The 23122-nt window shown below is 41.1% G+C and overlaps 1 protein-coding gene across 1 annotated transcript in view; it reads right to left on the reverse strand.

Annotated features, from left to right (window-relative positions):
• The window catches only part of LOC126355309 (uncharacterized), an 852583-nt gene that overhangs the window by 387035 nt on the left and 442426 nt on the right, over nt 1–23122 (reverse strand). Inside the window, exon 3 of the mRNA XM_050005601.1 lies at nt 15614–15653. Coding sequence (XP_049861558.1) covers nt 15614–15653 — 40 coding nt within the window. The remainder of the gene's footprint in view (nt 1–15613; nt 15654–23122) is intronic.

Consider the following 23122-nt stretch of genomic DNA (forward strand, 5'->3'; position numbering starts at 1 on the left):
GTGTCCGTCCTCTGAAGTTACCTCATGGCAACAAGCTGTTAGTTGGCCATTCATACTGGGACGTTTTCCTTGCCTGACTTGATCTAGAGCGACCGTTGGTTGGTCGTTCAGTCGGTCGTCTCAACGGTCGACGTGTATTTCGTCTTCCGACGGCTTCTGTGTCCTCTGTGTTGGTGTCGACTTGTAATTCGTCCTTGTTGCTCCACAGAGACTGGATTTAGTATTGTTTGAGTTGCTTGTGGAATTGTTTTCGCTGATCCGTGTGTTTCTAGTGTGGTTTTAATTGAGCAGTTATTTTAACGCTGTCTGCGTACTGGATTCATGGAGGCAACTTGTTGGGATTACCTTGCGTTTGAACAGCTTCTCTTGTCTAATGTTTGTCGTTTTACGATGTTAAGAGTGTACTCCGCCCGACTGCCTGGCATGGGTTATTCCGTCTTTGTATTGGGCACCGGATGTTTGGTAGATTTTGCGAGACTGTTGGTCTTGCGTTTAACTGTGACTGGTTTGAGTTGCCATCTTGTTAAGTGAGCATATCACTAGGCTGCATGTCCCACCTTAATTACGTTGGAGGGACTTTCCCAGGTCGACCCTTGGAGATCTGGCTGTGGATCACTCCCTTCTTTATTTGGTATGTTTGTGTAAATTTCTTAAAAAATAATATTTTCTTTAAATTATTCATACTGATTGTGGTCTTCTGCCGGCAAATAATTTGAATCCTTCTTAATAAGACCTTCAGCAGTCAGTGTAGGTCATGTTACAGTCAATTTTTTTTTATTTGGTAGTCTTAAAAATTATTTTGAAATTTTTTTAACGTCTAATTGTCTTCCTCATTTGTAATTCAGGCCTTCAACTGTTAACTGTTTTGAAGTATTGCCTTTGGCCATCAGCCGACAAATTATTTGAATTCTTTCTTAATAAGGCTTTCAGGCGTCAGTGTAGCTTGTGTTACATTCAATTTTTTTAAATGATTGTTTTTAAAAATTTATTTCCTTAAATAAAGTGTATGTGTTTACTGAGCGCCACACCTTTTCCTGCCTTCCCTAAGTCCCATGTTACATTATCATACCTCGTTTTATTATTTTGACAGTCGTAGAAATTCAAGTTTGATGACAGCTAGCTCTTTACTTAGAGATATTTATGTGGTTGCAGGTCTTGTACCTATGGGATTTTTATTGATGTTATCCAGCAACTATAGACAGTTTGAAACGTCCCCTTCGAAAAATTAATGAATTGTTGTGCTGACAAACCTCTTACGTTATTTGATTTTCAAACAGCTGAGCAGAACTGAACGTACTTATACATTTCGCTCTTTACTTACACTGATCAACACTAAACTGACATACAATATTTTTAGCGCAACGCAATCTGACTTTCAACAATCCCTACAAAAGAATGGCCCTGACTAACAATAACCTATAACTTTCATGAATGACTTACCTGACAAAAATCTTCGTTACTCGAACTACTGCAATACAGCGAGCGCCAATACTGCCAGCTAAATAAAAGATTCTAACTAGTGACGGCACTAACTACTGATAGGCATAGTTAAGCTATATATATATATATATATATATATATATATATATATATATATATATATATATATATATATATATATATCAGTTCATGACATCCAGTCTTACAAATTTACTGTCTCTGATGGACACACATCCAGATCATCCGCTTTCAAAACTCCGCCATCTCCCTCCCCACACCCACCACTGCTGGCGGCTCACCTCCAACTGCCCAACACTACAATAGCATATACTCCAACAATGCAAACCAACCACAGCTACGTGGCTTTACCAACATAGAAACCTAAACAGCCTACTTACTAGTTTAGTCAAAATAACAACAGGTGTGACCGAGGATTCGGCTAGCGGACCATGCCATGACACCAGTACCATATCCCTCAATCAGGCTGGCACGTTTCCCCCAGTGCCATGAGAGGGAACTGCGAACGCACCGCATTTAAATCGCACTGCAGTCCGCTGTGTACGCCTTTGTTTTATATTTCATATTTCTCAGCAACATAGATCACAAACAAAACAAATTTGCAGTATTGTTTAACTATTTTTGGGTGTGCTGAAGACATATAATTTTTATCCGGTACGAACTGTTACTATATGACAGACACAGTGAATTTAACAGATTTTCTCACTCAGTTTGCCACATAATCGTGACTTCGTTAGTTTCACAGTCGAAAAAATGTCTTTTACACACATGTTGGTATTAATATTGTAACCCTTTTGCAACCTCTTTATGGAGGCTTGGAGACACTAGCTGAGAAACGCAATGTTAACATCCTGGACACTTTTAACGTTAAAGGGATTTGTCTTTAAAAAGGGAATTGCCTTGCAAATAAGTCAGTTACATCTATACATACAGAAGGGCGCTTCCAGCTGAAACGGCAAACTGTCTCGAAAACAGATGTAACCCATAACCATTTAAGCAACAGTGGTCTCTGCCTGAAATCGCCATTATGTTTTCATGTTTTCTTTCTTTCTGAAACCACCGATGCACTTGCAGCCATAAACGTAGCAGTCACTTACAGCATTCAAATCAAAAGTCCGGCCGGAGATTGTACTATGTGGTTGTAGGAAATTGTGACGCGGTTTTTTATAGTGATCATACTGAAGAGATCCTTGACACCGAAAATAAGTATATCTAAAGTTTTTGTAACGTGAATTTGACTTTTTACCACTACTTTTACCAGTGGTTCCGAAACGAAAGTATTGGGGCAGTATGTACTACTGGTTTAGATTTCTTAAAGTTTAGGCCGATCGTCGCTTGTTATTTAGGAATGTAATTTCTTTTAGCCATCATGTGGTCGTGGAGGTCTCTAGATGTGAGTCTCTATCTAGGACAAAAGCGGGTTTGCTTTCAAATATATCTCACGAACTGTTGAATGTTTGAAAAAACTGCATGTCCCAGAGCCTCAAAACTGAAATCACCTCCTTTAAATAAGTGATTTACTTCTTTTTGCAAACTTCTTCTTTTATTCGTTGCTTACTGTGATGATAAAGGTTAACTTTGTGAAAATTTTTAATATTGTATTCCAAAGTGAAATCATTTCCTTAAGACAACTGATTGTTTACTTTTTTCCAATTTCATCTTGTATTCGTTGCTTTCTATGGTGATAAAAATTAATTTGGTGAGAAGTTTTAAAATTATTTTTTATGTTCTTGGGGCTCAAAGGGTAAAAAAAGCCTTTGAAGGTCGCAGATTCCTCTCGGACGAGAATGTACAACAGGCACTTACGGACTTCTTCACACAACAGGGCATAGTGTTTTGTCAAAAAGTTAACTTCAACTTGGTGTGTCGGTAGGATGACTGGCTCAATGTTCATGACTTTTTCCCTGATTGACATACGGACCTTGGGCTGTACGGGCTTCGAAAGGAAACTGTTGTTTGCTCCTTATATAATGATCGCAGTGGTTGACACTATTTAGATATTAATTAATGTAAAAATTCTAGAATAATTTTTTCATTGTTGAATGAAAATATTACGTTCCCCACCGAGAGACTGTAAACTAACTGCTAACTAAAAGTCGGCATCAACTCTTCCAAATAGGAATGGGATAGCAACAGAAAATGTTATAAAAGTAGGATTGAATATAAATCAAAATATTTGTCTCAAAGGGCAATTAAAGCACTGTAGTATTCCAAAGCTAGTGTTCAGGAAATGCGTCGTACAAGAAGCATTCAACATTTCTAAGAAAATCAGAATAAACAAATTCTTTGCAAAGCGTAAAACGACGACTACAGCCCGCTGGAAGGGAGTGTGACGAAACTGAATGTTCTACCAATTGGATGGATTATTAGCAAACAAATTCTGTATGTAGTACAGAAATCGACTCCCCTCAAAATACCCAAGGGCTGTTTCTCCCCACGGAACACACGCTCTGCAGTCGCGAAAGCTTCAGTGCGATTCTCCTTAAAATTTTACAAAAGCGAGTCAAGGTATTAATTACGTGATCTCTGTAAATGATTAGCAACAGCACCATACAAACGTATTCATCTTGAACACAGACTCACTGCACCTCGCCAAATCTTTTCCCTGCTAACAGCCAACCTCACCATCAGATGAACGAGAACATCCTGGATCGAGTGGATGGTACACATGCTCCGCGAGGATGAGGAATTTGCGACAAAATTTTTGTGTTCTGATGACGTGCAGCTAAAGCGTAACTCTACTATGAACCTCCACAATTGCGTCTACTGCATTCCAAAGAATCATTATTTTGATATGGTTGAATCAAATGGAGCACCTTATCGATAAACGTGTAGTTTGATTGTTCCCTTTTCTTCGATGATACCATACTTGCTCAGATGAGTATTGATCTGCTTCGGCCAAGGACTTTGCCTGTCATCCAAATCTTGAAAGGAGACGAAATGTTTTACACGCAAGAGACAGAGCTCTACCTCATTGCCATCGAGAAGTCAGATGGTACGTGGCTGATTAGAGGCAGTGGACAGGTCAAAGAGGACCCACTGAAGTCAAATCTCGATCTCTCGACTTTGTTGCTACGGTCCTCTAGATGTAGAGAACCGTCAAGGACGACGTGTATCAGAAAGAAAGAACCATCTAGTATCGAGCAGCTGCGTAAAAAATAAAATTGACACCGTTTCATGTGTTGCCATTACGCCAAATGCATTGAAAGTCTTGGCTTAGTCTGCATTTCGGTTCCATCAACGATGTTTGGACGCTCTTGCAGTTAGAACCTATAAAATAAAAACATTACAGCTGCAAGGAAAATTTTTAAGAACAAGTGTAATGTCAAACAGAGAGTATAATATTCGACTCAGTCGTACGATATGAGGAAAGCAATTTATGGAAAACACTAACCAAGGGCAGAGACAAAATGATAGCACATGTGTTATGACATCGAGGAACAACTTCCATTTACTGGAGGGAGCAGTAAAGAGCTAAAATTGTACGGGAACACAAAGATTTTCTGTAAGTGATGCTCTGAAATGAAGAAGTCGAATCACTAACAAATTTATGAAACCATAGATAGATAATTAGTCTGTAGCAGAGCTGAATGTAAGGTAACTGCGGTACTGTAGTCAAATATTACCAAAGCGGAAAAAAGCGAAACTCTCATTTTATGTTCAAAATTTTTGCAAAAATGTATAATACACTGTTGAGAACACCTGATTTATTCCCGAAGACAAATTGGAGTAAAGAAATAGTTATACTGCAATGCTACATGACTATCAATCTGTGATACTGAGATATATATTTTGTAAATAATGCTAAGACTATGTATTTACTGTGCATATTATCATGCAAAATTTTAACTCATACTTGACAGAAAGTAAAATAAATAAAATTAATTTGTTTTGAATACATTATGGGAGTGGCAGTGATCAATGTGTTACAAATATTTACTATTAAAACAGTCTTGATCACTCTTTATTTATCAAGGTGACTGGTTTCGACCACTGCTGTGGTCATCTTCAGACCTACAAGTTGTATACAAAGCTATAATTAGAGGGTTACATACATTAAAGAAAATACATGAAGTTATAAAGCAATAAACGATGAATTACCATTGATTAGGAACCTCTTAATGTTGGAGAATCACTACTGGAGAAACCAGTGCACGTCTTACTATATATAATGGAGGCTCCGCCCCCTTCAGACGGCATGATGTCATTGCTAACCAATGAGTTATAAGTCAAAAAAACAATGTAAAATTTCTTTGTTAAAAGAACTTTAAACTTACCTTATTAAACAGCTATTGTCAATTAAGAAGCGTTAAAAATATTTAAATATTCACGGTAAATGAACTTTGGTTTGGCCTCTCAAGGCCTGATAGTGAACCATTTGGAACCAATGGTTGCCAGGTTGAAGTTGCACGCCGTTCCAAAGATGAGGCATCAGACTTCATTCTACTGAAGTTGTAAAGTCGATAGGCGAGCTAGTGGTTGCCATGGTGAGGACAAACGCCAGTGCAAAGATGTGGCAGCAGGCTTTTTCCTAACGAAGTTGTTGTGAAAGTGGAATGGCGAAGACTGTCACGTCAGACGATGTATTATAGAGCAGCAACATGTCTTTATTGAAACTATTTTTCAATTAAATTGTTCAGATGGCTTGGAGCAGTACGGAACTTAACTTCTGAGGTCATCATCCCCCTAGAACTTAGAACTACTTAAACCTAACTAATCTAAGGACATCACACACTACCATGACCGAGGCAGGATTCGAACCTGCGACGGTAACGGTCGCGCGGTTCCAGACTGTAGCGGCTAGAACCGCTCGGCCACCTAAGGCCCACAATTTTTCAATTATTTTCTGATGCCTGAGGGCGGCTGTAGCGTTCACTGCCCCCGGGGGACGTAGGCGCCACCCCAAGTCTCAGCAGCTGCCGACCGGGTCGTTGCCCGGATTCTGCGAACTGCCTGCTCTCCCACAGCGGGTCCTTCTCCAACTAATGAGATACAGCGACGGTCTTTCTGCCGACAAGGGAGGTTACAGAGAAGGTTCCGGCGGCAAAAGACCAGGCCGCGCCAGGGTGGGCGCAAGGCTGCTTCTCAGACACACAGTCTCAACTCACTAGATAACTCTTAGCCGCATTAAGTGAAATGAACGTCGCAGAATATCTGGAAGTAAATACGGACGAAAAGAGAGCTTCAGCCACGAAATGCCTATGATAGAAAATCATTGCGGGACGCATCGCCACAGATAAGTGATTAATAGGGAACCAAAGGCTCCTACTACAACGCAGCGTCAGTGAAATGCTAATGAGCTGGATGAAGCCTGCGAGAGAGATGCCTAAGCCGTACCGTCACATCTTCGTAAAAGTGGTTTTCCACCAACCTTTGCATCCCAGCGACCCCCCAGCTAACGTGTATGATGTGTATTTGAATCGTCTACTTCTTTCTCCCGTATTGTTGTTCTCGTCTTCATTCCAGACTGGTTTGATGCAGCTCTCCATGCTACTCTATCCTGTGCAAACTTCTTCATCTCCCAGTGCTTACTGCAACCTACATCCTTCTGAATCTGTTTAGTGTATTCATTTCTTGGTCTCCCTCTGCAATTTTTACCTTCCACGCTGCCCTCCAATACTAAATTGGTGACCCCTTGATCCCTCAGAACATGTCCTACCAACCGATCCCTTCTTCTGGTCAAGATGTGCCACAAACTTCTCTTCTCCCCAATCCGATTCAATACTTCCTCATTAGTTATGTGATCTACCCATCTAATCTTCAGCATTCTTCTGTAGCACCACATTTCAACGTCCTCTATTCTCTTCTTGTCCAAAGTATTTATCGTCCATGTTTCACTTCCATACATGGCTACACTCCATACAAATACTTTCTGAAACAACTTCCTGACACTTAAATCTATACTCGATGTTAACAAATTTCTCTTCTTTAGAAACGCTCTCCTTGCCATTGCCAGTCTACATTTTACATCTTCTCTACTTCGACCATCATCAGTTATTTTGATTCCCCAAATAGCAAAACTCCTTTACTACTTTCAGCGTCTCATTTCCTAATCTAATTCCGGCAGCATCACCAGATTTATTTCGACAACATTCTATTACCTTCGTTTTGTTTTTGTTGATGATAATCTTATATCCTCCTTTCAAGACACTGTCCATTCCGTTCAACTGATCTTCCAGGTCCTTTGCTGCCTCTGACAGCATTACAGTGTCATCGGCGAACCTCAAAGTTTTTGTTTCCTCTCCATATATTTTAATTTTTTTTTTTTTTTTGGTCATCAGTCTACTGACTGGTTTGATGCGGACCGCCACGAATTCCTTTCCTGTGCTAACCTCTTCATCTCAGAGTAGCACTTGCAACCTACGTCCTCAATTATTTGCTTGACGTATTCCAGTCTCTGTCTTCCTCTACAGTTTTGACCTCTACAGCTCCCTCTAGTACCAGGGAAGTCATTCCCTCATGTCTTAGCAGATGTCCTATCATCCTGTCCCTTCTCCTTATCAGTGTTTTCCACATATTCCTTTCCTGTCCGATTCTGCGTAGAACCTCCTCATTCCTTACCTTATCAGTCCACCCAATTTTCAACATTCGTCTATAGCACCACATTTCAAATGCTTCGATTCTCTTCTGTTCCGGTTTTCCCACAGTCCATGTTTCACTACCATACAATGCTGTACTCCAGAAGTACACCCTCAGAAATTTCTTCCTCAAATTTTAATTCCTACTCCAAATTTTTCTTTTCTTTCCGTTACTGCATGCTGAATATACAGATTGAATAACATCGGGGACAGTCTACAACCCTGTCTCATTCCCTTCCCAACCATTGCTTCCCTTTCATGCCCCTCGACTCTTATAACTGCCGTTTCTGTAGAAATTTTAAAAAGCCTTTCGCTCCCTGTATTTTACCCCTACTGCCTTCAGAATTTGAAAGAGAATATTCCAGTCATCATTGTCAAAACGTTTCTGTAAGTCGAAAAATGCTACAAACGTAGGTATGCCTTTCTTTAATCCATTTTCTAAGATAAGTAGTAGGGTCAGTACTGCCTCACGTGTTCCAATATTTCTACGGAATCCAAACTGATCTTCCCCGAGGTCGGCTTCTACCAGTTTTTCCATCCGTCTGTAAGGAATTCGTGTTAGTATTTTGCAGCCTTGACTTATTAAACTGATATTTCGGTAATCTTCACATCTGTCAAATGGTTCAAATGGCTCTGAGCACTATGGGACTTAACATCTGAGGTCATCAGTCCCCTAGAACTTAGAACTACTTAAACCTAACTAACCTAAGGACATCACACACATCCATGTCAAAGGCAGGATTCGAATCTGCGACTGTAGCTGTTGCGCGGTTCCAGTCTGAAGTGCCTAGAACCGCTCGGCCACTCCGGCCGCCCCATCTGTCAACACCTTCTTTCTTTGGTATTGTAATAATTATATTCTTCATGAAGTCTGACGGTATTTCGCCTGTCTCATACGTCTTGCTCACTAGATGGTAGAGTTTTGTTAGGCCTGGCTCTCTCAAGGCTGTCAGTAGTTGTAAAGGAATGTTGTCTACTCCCGGGGCCTTGATTCGATTCAGGTCTTTCAGTGCTGTGTCAAACTCTTCGCGCAGTATCATATATCCTATTCCATCTTCGTCTACATTCACTTCCATTTCTATAATATTGTCCTCAAAAACATGGCCCTTGTATACACCCTCTATATGCTCCTTCCACCTTTCGGCTTTGCCTTCTTTGCTTAGAACTGGGTTTCCATCTGAGTTCTTGATATTCATGCAAGTGGTTCTCTTTTCAACAAAGGTCTGTTTAATTTTCTTGTAGGCAGTATCTATCTTACCCCTAGTGATATGCGCCTCTCCATCCTTACATCTGTCCTTTGGCCTACCCTGAATAGCCATTTTGCACTTACTGTCGATCTCACTTTTAAGACTTTGTATTCCTTTTCGCCTGCTTCATTTACTGCATTTTTACATTTTCTTCTTTCATCAATGAAATTCAATATCTCTTCTGTTACCCAAGGATTTCTATTAGCGTACTTGATCCTCTGCTACCTTCACTATTTGATCTCTCAAGGCTACCCATTCTTCTTCTACTGTATTTCTTTCCCCCATTCTTGGGAATCGTTCCCTAATGCCCTCCCTGAAGCTCTCTACAACCTCTGGTTCTCTCCGTTTATCCAGGTCCCATCGCCTCAAATTTTCACCTTTTTGCAGTTTCTTCTGTTTTAACCTGCAGTTCATAACCAATAGATTGTGGCCAGAGTCCACATCTGCCCCTGAAAATATCTTACAATTTAAAAGCTGGTTCCTAAATCTCTGTGTTACCATTATATAATCTATCTTAGACCTTCCAGTATATGCAGGCTTCTTACATGTATACACTCCCATATCATCTCAAATACGTGCCGCGACGGCCCTCCCGGAACGCCGTTCTAGAGAGTCGGCAAAGTAAATCTGCCGAGATAAATATTTCATGCAGGTCATGACAGGCAGCACAACTTACAACTCTCGCAACCGGCGTGGATGATGTAACATGGGTTGCCTTTCTTAAGGCGCATGAAATATTTCCCTTAATAAATTTATTTTGCCCACTCTGTAACCTTGTCCGATTCAAATGGTTCCCAGTCATTGATGTGATAGTAGGTTAACCTGTAGCCTATTTTCCTTCCTTTGTTTACGTATTGTCTGCTTAACTCTTTGAGTTCCTGTCCTGTTATCTGACGGGATGTGAAAAATTCCCTAGACTGCCGATCCGTTCATTCTTAAAGGAGATACGATGTCGTGCACTTTTAAGTACAATGTCAAGCATATTGGGAGCCACTAACAGTCTTCATTGGTGACTAGTCTTCTGAATAAGTACTGAAAAATAATAAAAAGTACGGCACTAGAAGAAGCGACAAAGTTTACGTTGCCGATAGATTGTGTTAAGCTCTCCTGTACAGTCGATACTTTTGCATTACTGCAGACACGTCCAGGAAGGTAACAGTGAAGCGTCTTGGGACTATCTCATCTGCATGACTACTCTGCAATCCACAATTAAGTGCCTGGCAGAGGGTACATCGAATCACATTTAAGCAACTTCACTCCTATTCTAATCTCGGAGAGCGGGCGGGAGAAAGGAACATATAAATCTTTTCGTGCGAGCTCTAATTTCTCTTGTTTTATTATGAGGATGTAGCCAGCAAAATATTTTCACACTGTGAGGAAAATAAATAATAATGTCGTGTGTCGAGGGCCTCCCTTCGGGTAGACCGTTCGCCTGGTGCAAGTCTTTCGATTTGACGCCACTTAGGCAACTTGCGCGTCAATGGGGATGACGATTAGGTAGGACAATACAACATCCAGGTCCTGAGCGGATAAAATCTCCGACCCAGCCGGGGTATCGAACCCGGGCTCTTTGGATTGACAGTCTGTCGCTCTGACCACCTTTTCTTTTAGTAATTCTCATTTTGTTCGCTTTTGTTCTTTGCATCTGCTCGGGGTGGACGTCGTAATACATCTGTTTAAGTTATTTGTTGATCGAGTAACTCAGTTTTTTGTTACAGACGGCAGCTAAACCTCTGACCGAGCACGCTGAGTTACCGTGCCGGCACCACTCAGCCACCGGGAGCGGATACACACACCCTGTGAGGAGAAAGTTGATGATTGAAATTTCAAGAGAAGGCCCTGGCACAGAGAAAAATGCTTTGTTTTTATTGACTGACACCCCAATTCTTTATTTCGCGAAGCAGAGGAGCAGCCCGGCTTTTAACTCCACTAAGCTGACCTACGTATCAGTTTTACTGGAGAAGGAGGTGTCTTTCTGCTGGGTATTAGGGCACGTAGATATTGCGGGGGACGAAAGGGTGGGAATCTCTTCGTTCAGTGTGCCATCCATCTGCATGCTATCACCACGCTGTTGAAGTGCAGTCATGCGTCGGGGAGAGGATGAGTGGCTTGAAGTGACAGGCAATAAGCTCCGTGTCGTTAAGTCCACAACTCGGCCGTCGAGTACTTCCTTCAAGCCACGTTGACGGGACGAGGTCCTTCTTACCCGTTTTTGCATAGGCCATAACCCTAAGGCGCATGGATTCTTATTCCGGCGTACAGATCACTGTGCGCTACATTTTATTCGACCGTATTTTATTTTCCGATCGGCAGGCCGCGGCGGATTTGTCGACGCATCTGCTATCTACTTTAAGTAACGTTCACACGATTGTGGTTCAAGTTTTTAAGTTTTGCGAATTGCCCAAACCTTTGCCAAGATTCTAGAGAGATGGTTTTAATGTGTTAACAGGATGACTGGCTCTTCCGTATTTTCTGTAAGTAGTCAGCCTCTGACATTTATCTGTGCCTTTCTGTTAGCTCCTTTCTCGTTTTACTTGTGCTTTAATCACATGTACAACTACTTTTACCTTTTTTCCATTGTTTCAGCTAATGCGAGATAGTGTGATTTTTTGATCGATCCAAGTGCATGAGCGTGGAAAAAATTCAACCTCTTAGGCACATTCATTTGTTTTAATGAGCGTGAGGGCGCTAATAACCTCGCCGTTAAGCGTGCATAAGCCCCAATGTCTCTCTCTTTCTCTCTGTCTCTCTCTCTCTCTCTCTCTCTCTCTCTTACACACACACACACACACACACACACACACACACACACACACACACACTCACGCACACACAATTTAGTATTACATAGCAGTATTCATAATTTTTTTGTTGCGTCTGGAGTTGTATAAGGTCGATACCAGATGACCTTTTTACTATAAAGTATTACAACTGTGTGGGTAAAGTTAGCATACTTTTATTTACAATATTTGTATGTAACCAAGTTCGTAAACACACCTGCCGATAAAAAATATCCACAGTTCCCTGCGTAATGTGGAATGGAGCATTAGATGTCAAGAGAGGCAGACCTGCCAGTTCAAAAGGAGGCCGAGAGTAATTCGTTGTGATTAGAGAAGCAAATAACAGGAGAATGGATAGGTAAGGAGAGCTCAGCGTCTTCGACCGCCGACTATACAATGGCTGTCACTTGAGTAAGAAATTCAAGCTGAGCTTTCTGACAACCAAATTGTCAGCTTACGGGCTGCAAGCATTCATGGCAGGGACACGTCCAAGAATAGGCCATACATGATGACGACGAGATGCATCATGAGACATTATCCAACTACAACAACCTATCGGAGGTAGGCGAGAGATATGCCACGAAAACGAAGGATTTTCTGAGAAGCTCACAGGCATCTTCCAATCTCTTCAAATTTTGGTAGCACGGCAGTACAGCCCCTGTGAATCCTGAGTTATTCTTCACCGCCAAAGGGGCTTAATACGCGGGAAAATGAGGACACCTAGTTTTGTCCTAATAATACGTACATCAGTGTTGGGTAATGTAGAATATAGTGTAGTACCGTGTAATGTAGTGTTGGATTGTGTAGTGAGGTCTTGGACTATACATCACAAAATTTGTACTACAATATAGTACAGCAGACCATGCTAATACGCTATAGGTGACTTTGGGGGGCCGTAGTCAACACGATGAAGGATCCCTACACCCTCACACGACTAGTGCCCGAAAGGACAGCTATTGTTCACTTCGGAGGACCATGCAGCCACTGTCGTACCTAGATCCAGGAAATGGGCTTCTTTGCTGCAACGCAAGTATCAGAGGTTCTACAAGCTAGGAGCAGCAGGAACTATCAGCACAACTGCCATTCTTGCTTCTTCCCTACACTCGGCAGCAGAGACAGATGTGCCGGAAGCGGTGCGTCCGACTACAACATTGGTCACAGTGGTTGCACCATGTTGTCTTCTCAGACGAGACCTGCTTCTTTGTAAAGCGTTACGATTGATTTATACACTGAGGTGACGAAAGTCATGGATAACGGTAGGCACATATATGATAGTATCGCCTACACAAGATATAAAAAGACAATGCACTGCCGGAGCTGTAATTTGTACTCAGGTGATTCATTTGGAAAGGATTCCGACGTGATTATGACCTCTCGACGGGAATTACCAGACTCTGAACGTAGAACGGTAGATGGAGTTAGACGCACGGGACATTCCATTTCGGAAATTCAAAAGGAATAACTCCGAGATCCACAGTGTCGAGAGTGTACCGACAATACAAAATTTCAGGCGTTATCTCCCACCAAGGACAATGAATGGCTGGCGGACATCACTTAATGACCAAGAGCAGCGGAATTTGTGTAGGGTTTCAGTGCTAACAGACAAGCTACACTGTGTTAAACAATCGCAAAAATAAATGTGTGTGTTAACGACGCACGTATCCGTTAGGACATCGCCTGCCGTGCCTCTCCTGGACTCGTGAACATATCGGTTGGACCTATACGACTGGATACAGACGCCTGGTCAGACGAGTACAGATTTCAGTTGGTAAGAGCTTTTGGTATGGTTCAAGTGTGGTGCAACACCCCACGAAGCCACGGATCCAAGTTGTCAACGAGACACTGTGCAAGCTGAGGTGGTTTCATAACGCTGTGGGCTGTGTTTATTTGGAATCGACTGGGTACAGATGAAGCGATCATTGAGTGGAAGTGGCTATATTAGGCTACGTGGAGCCATTCATGGACTTCATATTCCCAGTCAACGATGGAATTGTCAGTGCGCCATGTCACCAGGCCACAATTCTTCACGGCTGGTTTGAAGAGCATTCTCGACAATTCGAGCGAATGGTTTGGCCACACAAACCGCCGGCATGAATGCCAACGAACATTTATGGAACATAATCTAGAAGTCAGTTCGTGCACTAAATCCGGCACCGGCAACGCTTTCGCCATAACGGACGTCTGTAGAGGCAGCATGGCCCAATAATTCTGCAGGGAACTACCAACGACTTGATGAGACCATGCCACGTCGTGTTGCTGCAATTAGCCAGACAAAAGGATGTCTGACTCGATGTTAGGACTTATTCCATGACGTTTGTCACCTCAGTGTATGTCTGTGGAGACTCCAAGGTGAATGAAAGTCACCACGTTATGTTCGTCGCTCTCATACACGTTCAATACTTGGCATCATGGTCTGCTATGCAACTGCGTACCCAACACGATCACCTATCGGTCTCATAGCTATTAATTTGGACATCAGCCGTCACACTTGTATTATTCAGGTGAATGTGGGCCTACCATGACTCCATGACATTATCTTTGAATAACATAACGCAGGAATGTGTTAGCCGTGCTGCCTCTATGACCTCAATACGGACACCGTTCGAATGTCCTCCAGACGTCATACCCACTTAAAACAGTTATACGCTATCAAGAGATTGGTACGCCTTCACTCGCTACACCCTACGATTCATCATATCTGGCACAGATTTAAAGCGACATGGAATGACGTACCTGTTTCTGTCTTCAATCAATGCCCACCCCGGTTACAGCCATCCTTGCCTTCAGAAGGTAGAAATGCCACTTTCTTTAGTGGGACTTTCCCTTGTCAAATGTTTTAAATAGTACTAAGGAGAAACAACTTTTAATGGTGCCAACACTAAGAATTGAAATCACTAATATAACTATTAGAAAGAACAGCAAATTGAATTTTTAACGAAATGGCCTGCAACAAAAATTATTCCGTTGAAAAGAAAAATCCCAACATTTTAGTTGAGCAGTACAGAATGCAACCTGCTATTGGTAGAATTATTTCTGCACTTAGCCGTCTGAAGGGAATTTTTATTCGGTTAAACGACGTGACATTCCTTATCGTTGATATCTTCATAATGCAATGTTAAATAGCTCTTACTGCACTAGGTTCATAAGGGCAATAGTTCTTCAATGATCGTATACCACGGCAAGGCATGGCAAAGCAAGGCAAGGATGGCTGTAATCCAGCTGGGCATCGATTGAAGAACGAAACAGGTACATCATTCCATACTAATTAAAATCTGTGCGAGATATGATTAATCGTAGGGTATGGTGAGTGAAGGCGTGCCAATCTCTTGATAGCGCATACAGTTCATTGTAATGAAGACTGACATTGAACTGTATGTCAAAGTGAAAAGTTAGTACTTCTACGAAGTGTGGGAAATGACTTACCAAATACTACACCTTACACATTGATAATGAAATGAAACAGGGCATATTCCATTTGGAACTTAGAAAAAATGACGAATTGCATGTTATGTCTTGAAAGAAAGATGAATTTTTCCTGTAGTATACTTACCAGTAATTATTTTGTTGTCCTGTCCTGCGATACTGGCTACCTGCAAAAGAAAAGAGTCCCTATTAACACACACAAAAGTAAATATTTAGGTGCACGTAAGTGCATTTATTGCAACACAGATGCTGAAATATTCATTTTGTCTATTTGTGTCCAATAGACTAGGGTGGCTCTTAAATGGCGCTTTGTCTTAAGAAAAATTTTACTTGCACTAAACTTCGAAGGGAATCTTATGTCACTAGGATAAAATATAAGAAGAAAACAAAAGAAAACCTTAATAAAGTTTTCATTTATTGCAGGTTTTTACTTCAGTGTCCTTAATGGAATATGTCTTCTTATCACAAATTGCACTGAACACATGACAAGACGGGCCAGGGGTCCCAAGACAAGCAGAGAGTTGGTTAAAACCCAGAACTGATTGCGATGAGACATTTGGGGAAAATTTAGCGGTATATCCAAACGATAGGGTAGTGATAGTACTTTTGTATATCCAAAATGCTGCGCTAATGACAGGATTGTAACTTGTGTTTATCAGTTTGACATAAAAAACATCCAAAGCTATTCAGATCTTTTTATTTAATTGATGACCAGTTTCGCACACCAGGCCAGATTTTCAGACCATCCAAACAGAGAACATGGCCCGCGTGCTGTCACGAATACACCTTTTTTACCCTGCTCCGAATATTTGAGAATGAGTTATGATACCCGAAACCAGTCATCTGTTAAACAGAAAGAACTTTGGTCGCTTTCTACATTAAAAACTGATTACCTGTGTACAAGAAACTCAAATCCGTCGGGACAGAAATTGAATCAGCATGGGAAATTATCAGGAAGACTCAGTATGATGGATGGGCATAAAAGTGTTATCGGACACTTCTATTGATAACTGGACTCACCTCCGGATGTAACCAAAATTCACGACTAGAAACGTTCCCCAATCATATTGGTATCATTGGAGGAGATTTTTAAGTATCCAACAATCAACTGTGAAAATTATAGTTCAGTAGGTGGTGGGCGTGACAAGACGTTAATAAAGGAATTCTCTGAGAACTACCCGAAATAGATTATTCGAAGGCCCACTCATTCATGAGATATTTTTCATCTAATAACATCAAACAGACCTGACCCCCTTGAGTATGTCCAAATACAAACTGGTATACGTAACTATGAGACAGTTGTAACAACAATGATACCAAAGTACAAAGGGAATCTAAAAGAAGTTCAACAAATTAGACAAAGAGGCAGTCCCATCACGTCTAAATAAGGTACAAGAAACATTTAGCTCTTGAGAGAAGCGTTTAGAGAAACTATGTCACAGGTTTAGAAGAATAGTTGACTACGCACTTGAGAATGTTTATGTAATAGAATGGTTTATGATGGAGGGACATTCCGTGCTATACAGTCAGCGTAAAGAAAATAGTAACAAAACAAAGACTAATACTTAACAGATGCAAAACATAGCATAGGACTATACACAGAGAGATGTGAAACCAAACTAGAAATTTTCTTACGTGACACTCTGAAAAGCATGAATCAAGGAAGTCACTTACTGATTCCCGTAAGCCATTAGATTCAATACCAAACCCACACTTAATACAGGAAGTAAGGTCCTATGAGGTATTTAACTAAATCTGGAACTGATGAGTTCATGGTAGGAAGGATGCAACATGATGTCGTGAATGGAAAATCATCAAAAGATGTAGAACTACCCGTAATGTCATATGTGCCCCAAGGAAGTGTACTGAGACAGTTCCTATTCATGTGGAGTATTAATGACGATTTAACTATATTGATTTAATAGATACATAACACTTTTCGCAGATGATGCAGTTATCTGGAATGAAGAACTGGCTGTGAAAACCTGTACAAACGCTCAGTGGGATGTTGATAAGATTTCAAAGTTATGCAAATACTGGCAACTTACTTTAAATGTACAAACTGTGCAGTTCAGAAAACGAAAAAAAACGCAGTACTCTGACTACAGTATCAACGAGTCGAAGTTGCAATCGGCCAGCACAAAAAATACCTGAGTTTTGCGATTTGTAGGGTATGAAGCAGAACGATCACGTAGGCTCAACCGTAGATGATCAGGTGGCAGACGCCAGTTCATTAGTAGAATTCTAGGGAAACGAATTCAGTCTAAAAAGGGAAACTGCTTACAACTCATTCGTGCGACAGGTATTAGAATATTGCTCCAATTTGTAGTGCCTGTACTAAATAGAACTACCAATGGGTACTGAAAGTATACAGAGGAGTGCAGCGTTATTGATCACATTTTTGTCTGACGCATGGGAGAGTGTCATAGTTATGCCAGAGAAACACGACGTCAGACATGTGAAGATCTGAGAGCCATTCGGAAAATAAGGTCCCATCGGTTGCGAAATGGAAACCAATGTGGGAATCAAAACTGTTTTTTTTTTTTTTTCAACAGTTAGGTACAACTTACAGCTACTTCTCTACATAGACGCCGCTCTCACTTAGTCATTTGTCGTAGCGTTGTACCAACTTTCCAATACCCTCGTCACAGAAAGCATCTGATTGTGCTTTCCACCAATTCTCTACGCTGGTCTGCAGCTTGCTGGGTGATCAAATACTTCCCATCTAAAACGCTGCAAGAGCATCCTCATTGCCCCAGCAAAGTGCAGCAGAGAATCACGGAAAGGAAAAGCATGACAGTTATGTAATGTGGGCTGCATGACATCGGGTGAAATGTCACACTGGGTGCTCATACTTGGTGGGAGACTCTATTTTCTAGGCATTTTTACGCGCTCACACTGCGCAGAACTGAAAAGAGAGATCTGTCATGACTGGAATATTAGAGATAATAGAAAACACATCTGTGCAGAGCATAATCGGATTGTCACTACGGTATCCATTTTGTGCCATGTCAGATGTTACATCCCACACAGCACTCGCAAATGCAACTATCTCAAGTAATCCTACTAACAAAGTTTCATTGATAAAGCTAAGAATCTGAGAGACATGTCCCATCTTTTCATATACACCTACATCTACATGGATACTCTGCAAATCATATTTAAGTGTCTGGCAGAGGATTCATTGAACCACCTTCACAATTCTCTATTATTTCAATCTTGTATAGTGCGCGGACAGAATGAACACCTATATCTTTCCTTACGAGCTCTGATTTCCCTTGTTTTATTGTGGTGATCGTTCCTCCCTATGTAGTTCGGTGTCAACAAAACATTTTCATATTCGGAGGAGAAAGTTCGTGATTGGAATTTCATCAGAAGATTCCATCGCTATTAACGAAAAACGCCTTTCTTTTAATGATTATCTGCCCCAATCCTGTATCATTTCTGTGACACTCCCTCCCATATTTCGCGATAAAACAAAATGTGATGCCTTTCTTTGAACTTATTCGAAGTACTCCGTCAGTCCTATCTGGTAAGGATCCCACACCACGGAGCAGTATTCTTAAAAAGGATGGACGAGTGTAATGTAGGCAGTCTCCTTAGTAGGTCTGTTACATTTTCTAAGGGTCCTGCCCATAAAACGCAGTCTTTGGTTACCCTCCTCCACAACATTTTCTATGTGTTCCTTCCAACTTACTGCCTCGGGCATGGATGTGTGTGATGTGCGTAGGTTAGTTAGGTTTAAGTAGTTCTAAGTTCTAGGGGACTGATGACCACAGATGTTAAGTCCCATAGTGCTCAGAGCCATTTGAACCAACCTTCCAATTTAAATGGTTGGTTATTGTAATACCAAGGTATTTAGTTGAATTTACGACTTTTAGATTATACTGATTTATCGTGTAAACGAAGTTTAACGAGTTCCTTTTAGCACTCATGTGGATGACCTCACACTTTTCGTTATTTAGGGTCAACTGCCACTTTTCGCACCATTTACATACCTGTTCTAAATCGTTTTGTAATTTGTTTTGATCTTCTGATGACTTTATTAGTCAAACGACAGCGTTATCTACAAACAACCGAAGACAGCTGCTCAGATTGTTCCCCAAATCGTTTACATAGATAAGGAACAGCAAAGGGCCTATCCACTATCTTGGTGAACGCCTGAAATCACTTCTGTTTTACTCGATGACTTTCTGTCATTTACTACGAACTGTGACCTCTCTGACAGGAAATGGCAAATCCAGTCACATAACTGAGACGATATTTCATAAGAACGCAATTTTACTACGAGTCGCTTGTGTGATACGGTGTCAAAAGCCTTCCGGAAATCCAGAAATACGGAACCGTTCTGAAATCCCTTGTCAATACCACTCAACACTTCATGTGAATAAAGAGCTAGTTGTGTTTCACAGGAAAGGTGTTTTCTAAATCCATTTTGACTGTGTGTCAATAGACCGTTTTCTTCGCGGTAATTCATTATATTCGAACACAATATATGTTCCAAAATCCAGTTGAATATCGACGTTTACGATATAGGCCTGTAATTTAGCGGATTACTCCTACTACCTTTCTTGAATACTGGTTTTATGATTGTTCAGTATGGAGCTAATGCATAAGCATACTCCAAAAGGAACCTAATTTGTATACAGTCTGGACCAGAAGAGTTGCTTTTATTAAGTGATTTAACGTTAATCGTTTTCTTATACATTAAGCAAGCGTATTTTTCTGTCCTGCATCGTGTAGGTAGAAACTGTTTTAATCATTCACTCTGGTGGATACACCAAACCACAGAGAAAAGAACACATGTTTCTGTAGATTGTTCAAATCGTAGAAATATTTGGTTATGAAAAGCAACTCATTCCCATCATGTGCTCATCCTACTTGAATGACAAACCATTACTGAGGTGATAATATGCCAGTAATAAAGAGGAAACTCTAAATGCAATGTTTCAAATTTCTGTTTCTTCCTTAATTGCAAGTTTCAAAAATTGGAAATGTACTAACATCCAAACTGTGCTTTTCGGGTAATCATCCCTAGGATTCTGTGTGAAAGCTGTTCACTTCCTCGGGTAGAGGTCGGGCAAATAATTTTCCTTGCATCAACAATTCCACTGGCAGGCACACTCATGAATTTTGGGAGAAACGTTTAATGGTGGCTTTCTTTTGGAGAGCAGCGCTGAAATGCAGTAGCGATAGGAATGTTTGTACGTTAAATATTCACTCGGACTCAGCATTCTGCAGTTCACACAGTAAACGGAACGCTGTCTGCCATCACATAGCTTCCAAGGCAATCGTGAGTTATTATTGACCATTCATTTTCATTCGAACAACTCTCACTGCAGAGCTGTTTTGGGTTAAATCGTTCAGATGATTTTTAAACAAAAGCTACATTCCAGATATTTTTCATCCGGACAATACTTTAACATTCTCACCTTCAGAGAACCGAATTACTCAACTCTCTCCCAGTTTCTCAACCTTCGTTGACTTTACCTGCTTACCTTGCTTATCTAGCAAGCTTACGAACTATATCGCAGATCATGGCGTAAGCACAGCGTAGAAAACTAATTCCAGGAAGGAATTTCGTTCGACAACGACATACGCTCTTCTGTTGAGCGTGTGGACGTAGGTAATGGTAGGTAATGGTGGGAAAACTAAGGTTTTCTACGACGAGCATCGCTAGAAAACACAAAACATGGAGTTGTTCTTACGAAAGCAAACATCCAACCACGTTTCCAAAGCCAGGAGAGCCATTAAGTGAGTTAACCTCTCTGAATGCTCTTATACCAATGTATCTCTGGTGGAAAAGATGTTTATGAGAATAATCAATAATCATTGAGTTACGCTTACTACGTGACGTGCCTACGAAAGTTATTTTCAGTTGTGCCTAAACTACAAACTTTAATTAACAGAGTACGTGTGTTGGAAAATGTATTTAAATTGTGAGAAGCACTAGAACTATAAAAAAGTAAAAAAGGATTCTCGTACTCCGCCGAGATGTACAACGTGTCCATAATTAAAGATCAAGGTTCAAAAGACTGTAGAAAGAGAACCACTGCTCAAGTCTGAATGGCTTATCATTCACGCAAGAGGAAACGTCATAGCCGGCCGGGGTGGCCGAGCGGTTCTAGGCGCTTCGGTCTGGAACCGCGCTCCGCTACCGTCGCAGGTTCAAATCCTGCCTCGGGCATGGATGTGTGTGATGTCCTTAGGTTAACTGGTTTAAGAAGTTCTAAGTTTACAGAAGAAGTTTGGAAGGTAGGAGACGAGGTAATGGCAGAAGTAAAAGCTGTGAGTACCGGGCGTGAGTTGTGCTTCGGTAGCTCAGATGGTAGAGCACTTGCCCGCCAAAGGCAAAGGTCCCGAGTTCGAGTCTCGGTTGGGCACACAGTTTTAATCTGCCAGGAAGTTTCATAATGAGAGACTGGTGTACGAGGTAACGCTAGTGTCACACGCAGGGAGAGAGCATAGGAACCTCACTACCCTATCAGATGTAGAACGTAGCCACCTGAGCTGCAGCAGACACTAGTTACGGCAACAACAGTGTCCCATCAGTATGTACACTAAGCCAAATAACAATTCCACAAAAGAATATTTTCATTGAGAACGTGACCCAAGAAATGGTCTGAGCACTATGGGACATAACATCTTAGGTCATCAGTCCCCGAGAACTTACTACTACTTAAACCTAACTACCCTAAGAACATCACACACATCCATGCCCGAGGCAGGATTCGAACCTGTGACCATAGCAGCAGCGCGGTTCCGGACTGCATCGCCTAGAACCGCACGGCCACCGCGGCCGGCAGAACGTGAACCTTGAGAATTGGTGTTTACATTATAAGATATTGTACATGCTGTGATTCTACAGATACAACTACTACAATAATAAAGCATTACCTTCTCAAAAATAGCCCGATCTTTAAGACCGACAATGGCTATACACCGTAACACATTCATAAAAAACAAGATAACGATTATTACAGTGATCAGTACGTCAGTTAAATCTATTACTGCTTGAGAAACTTAAGTCTATCTGCAACAAAGTGTCTGTCAGGGAGTTGAGCCCAGGCAGGACGTAAAAGTTAAATGAGGAGTAAAAGGTGGAACAGCCTCCATTTTGCAAATTCTTTTGAATGTGACCTTCTCGTCCTCATGTAGAACATTTATTTAGGGAGACAGGAATGCATATATGCTTCATTTATACAGCTATTAATGTCATCTATGATGGATTTCGAAAGTTTACTTCTTTTCATGTGTAAACAGCGAGTCCTTAAACCACTGGTAACGTACAGATGTGTATTTTCTCTACATGTAGCCATACGTCTGCTTTCAGTCTCGTTTCACTATAAAAGTCAGTATGTCATGTAGCCATACGTCTGCTTTCAGTCTCGTTTCACTATAAAAGTCAGTATGTACACCATGTTACCCAGATCATGGCGCTGAAGTAGCACACTATAAACCATAACAAAATTACAAACTTTTCTGGTAGGATAATCTTCTGGGCTCTTATTTGTAGCGCTTAACGACTTACTGAATACAGTGGACATGAATGACACACTCCAGTTTACTTTGATAATTTCCTTCGCAGCCAATGTTCGTGTTCGTCGATAAGAAAAAATTTCAAGGGTATAAAATA

The sequence above is a fragment of the Schistocerca gregaria genome, chromosome 3, assembly GCF_023897955.1.
Source record: "Schistocerca gregaria isolate iqSchGreg1 chromosome 3, iqSchGreg1.2, whole genome shotgun sequence".
NCBI lineage: Eukaryota > Metazoa > Arthropoda > Insecta > Orthoptera > Acrididae > Schistocerca > Schistocerca gregaria.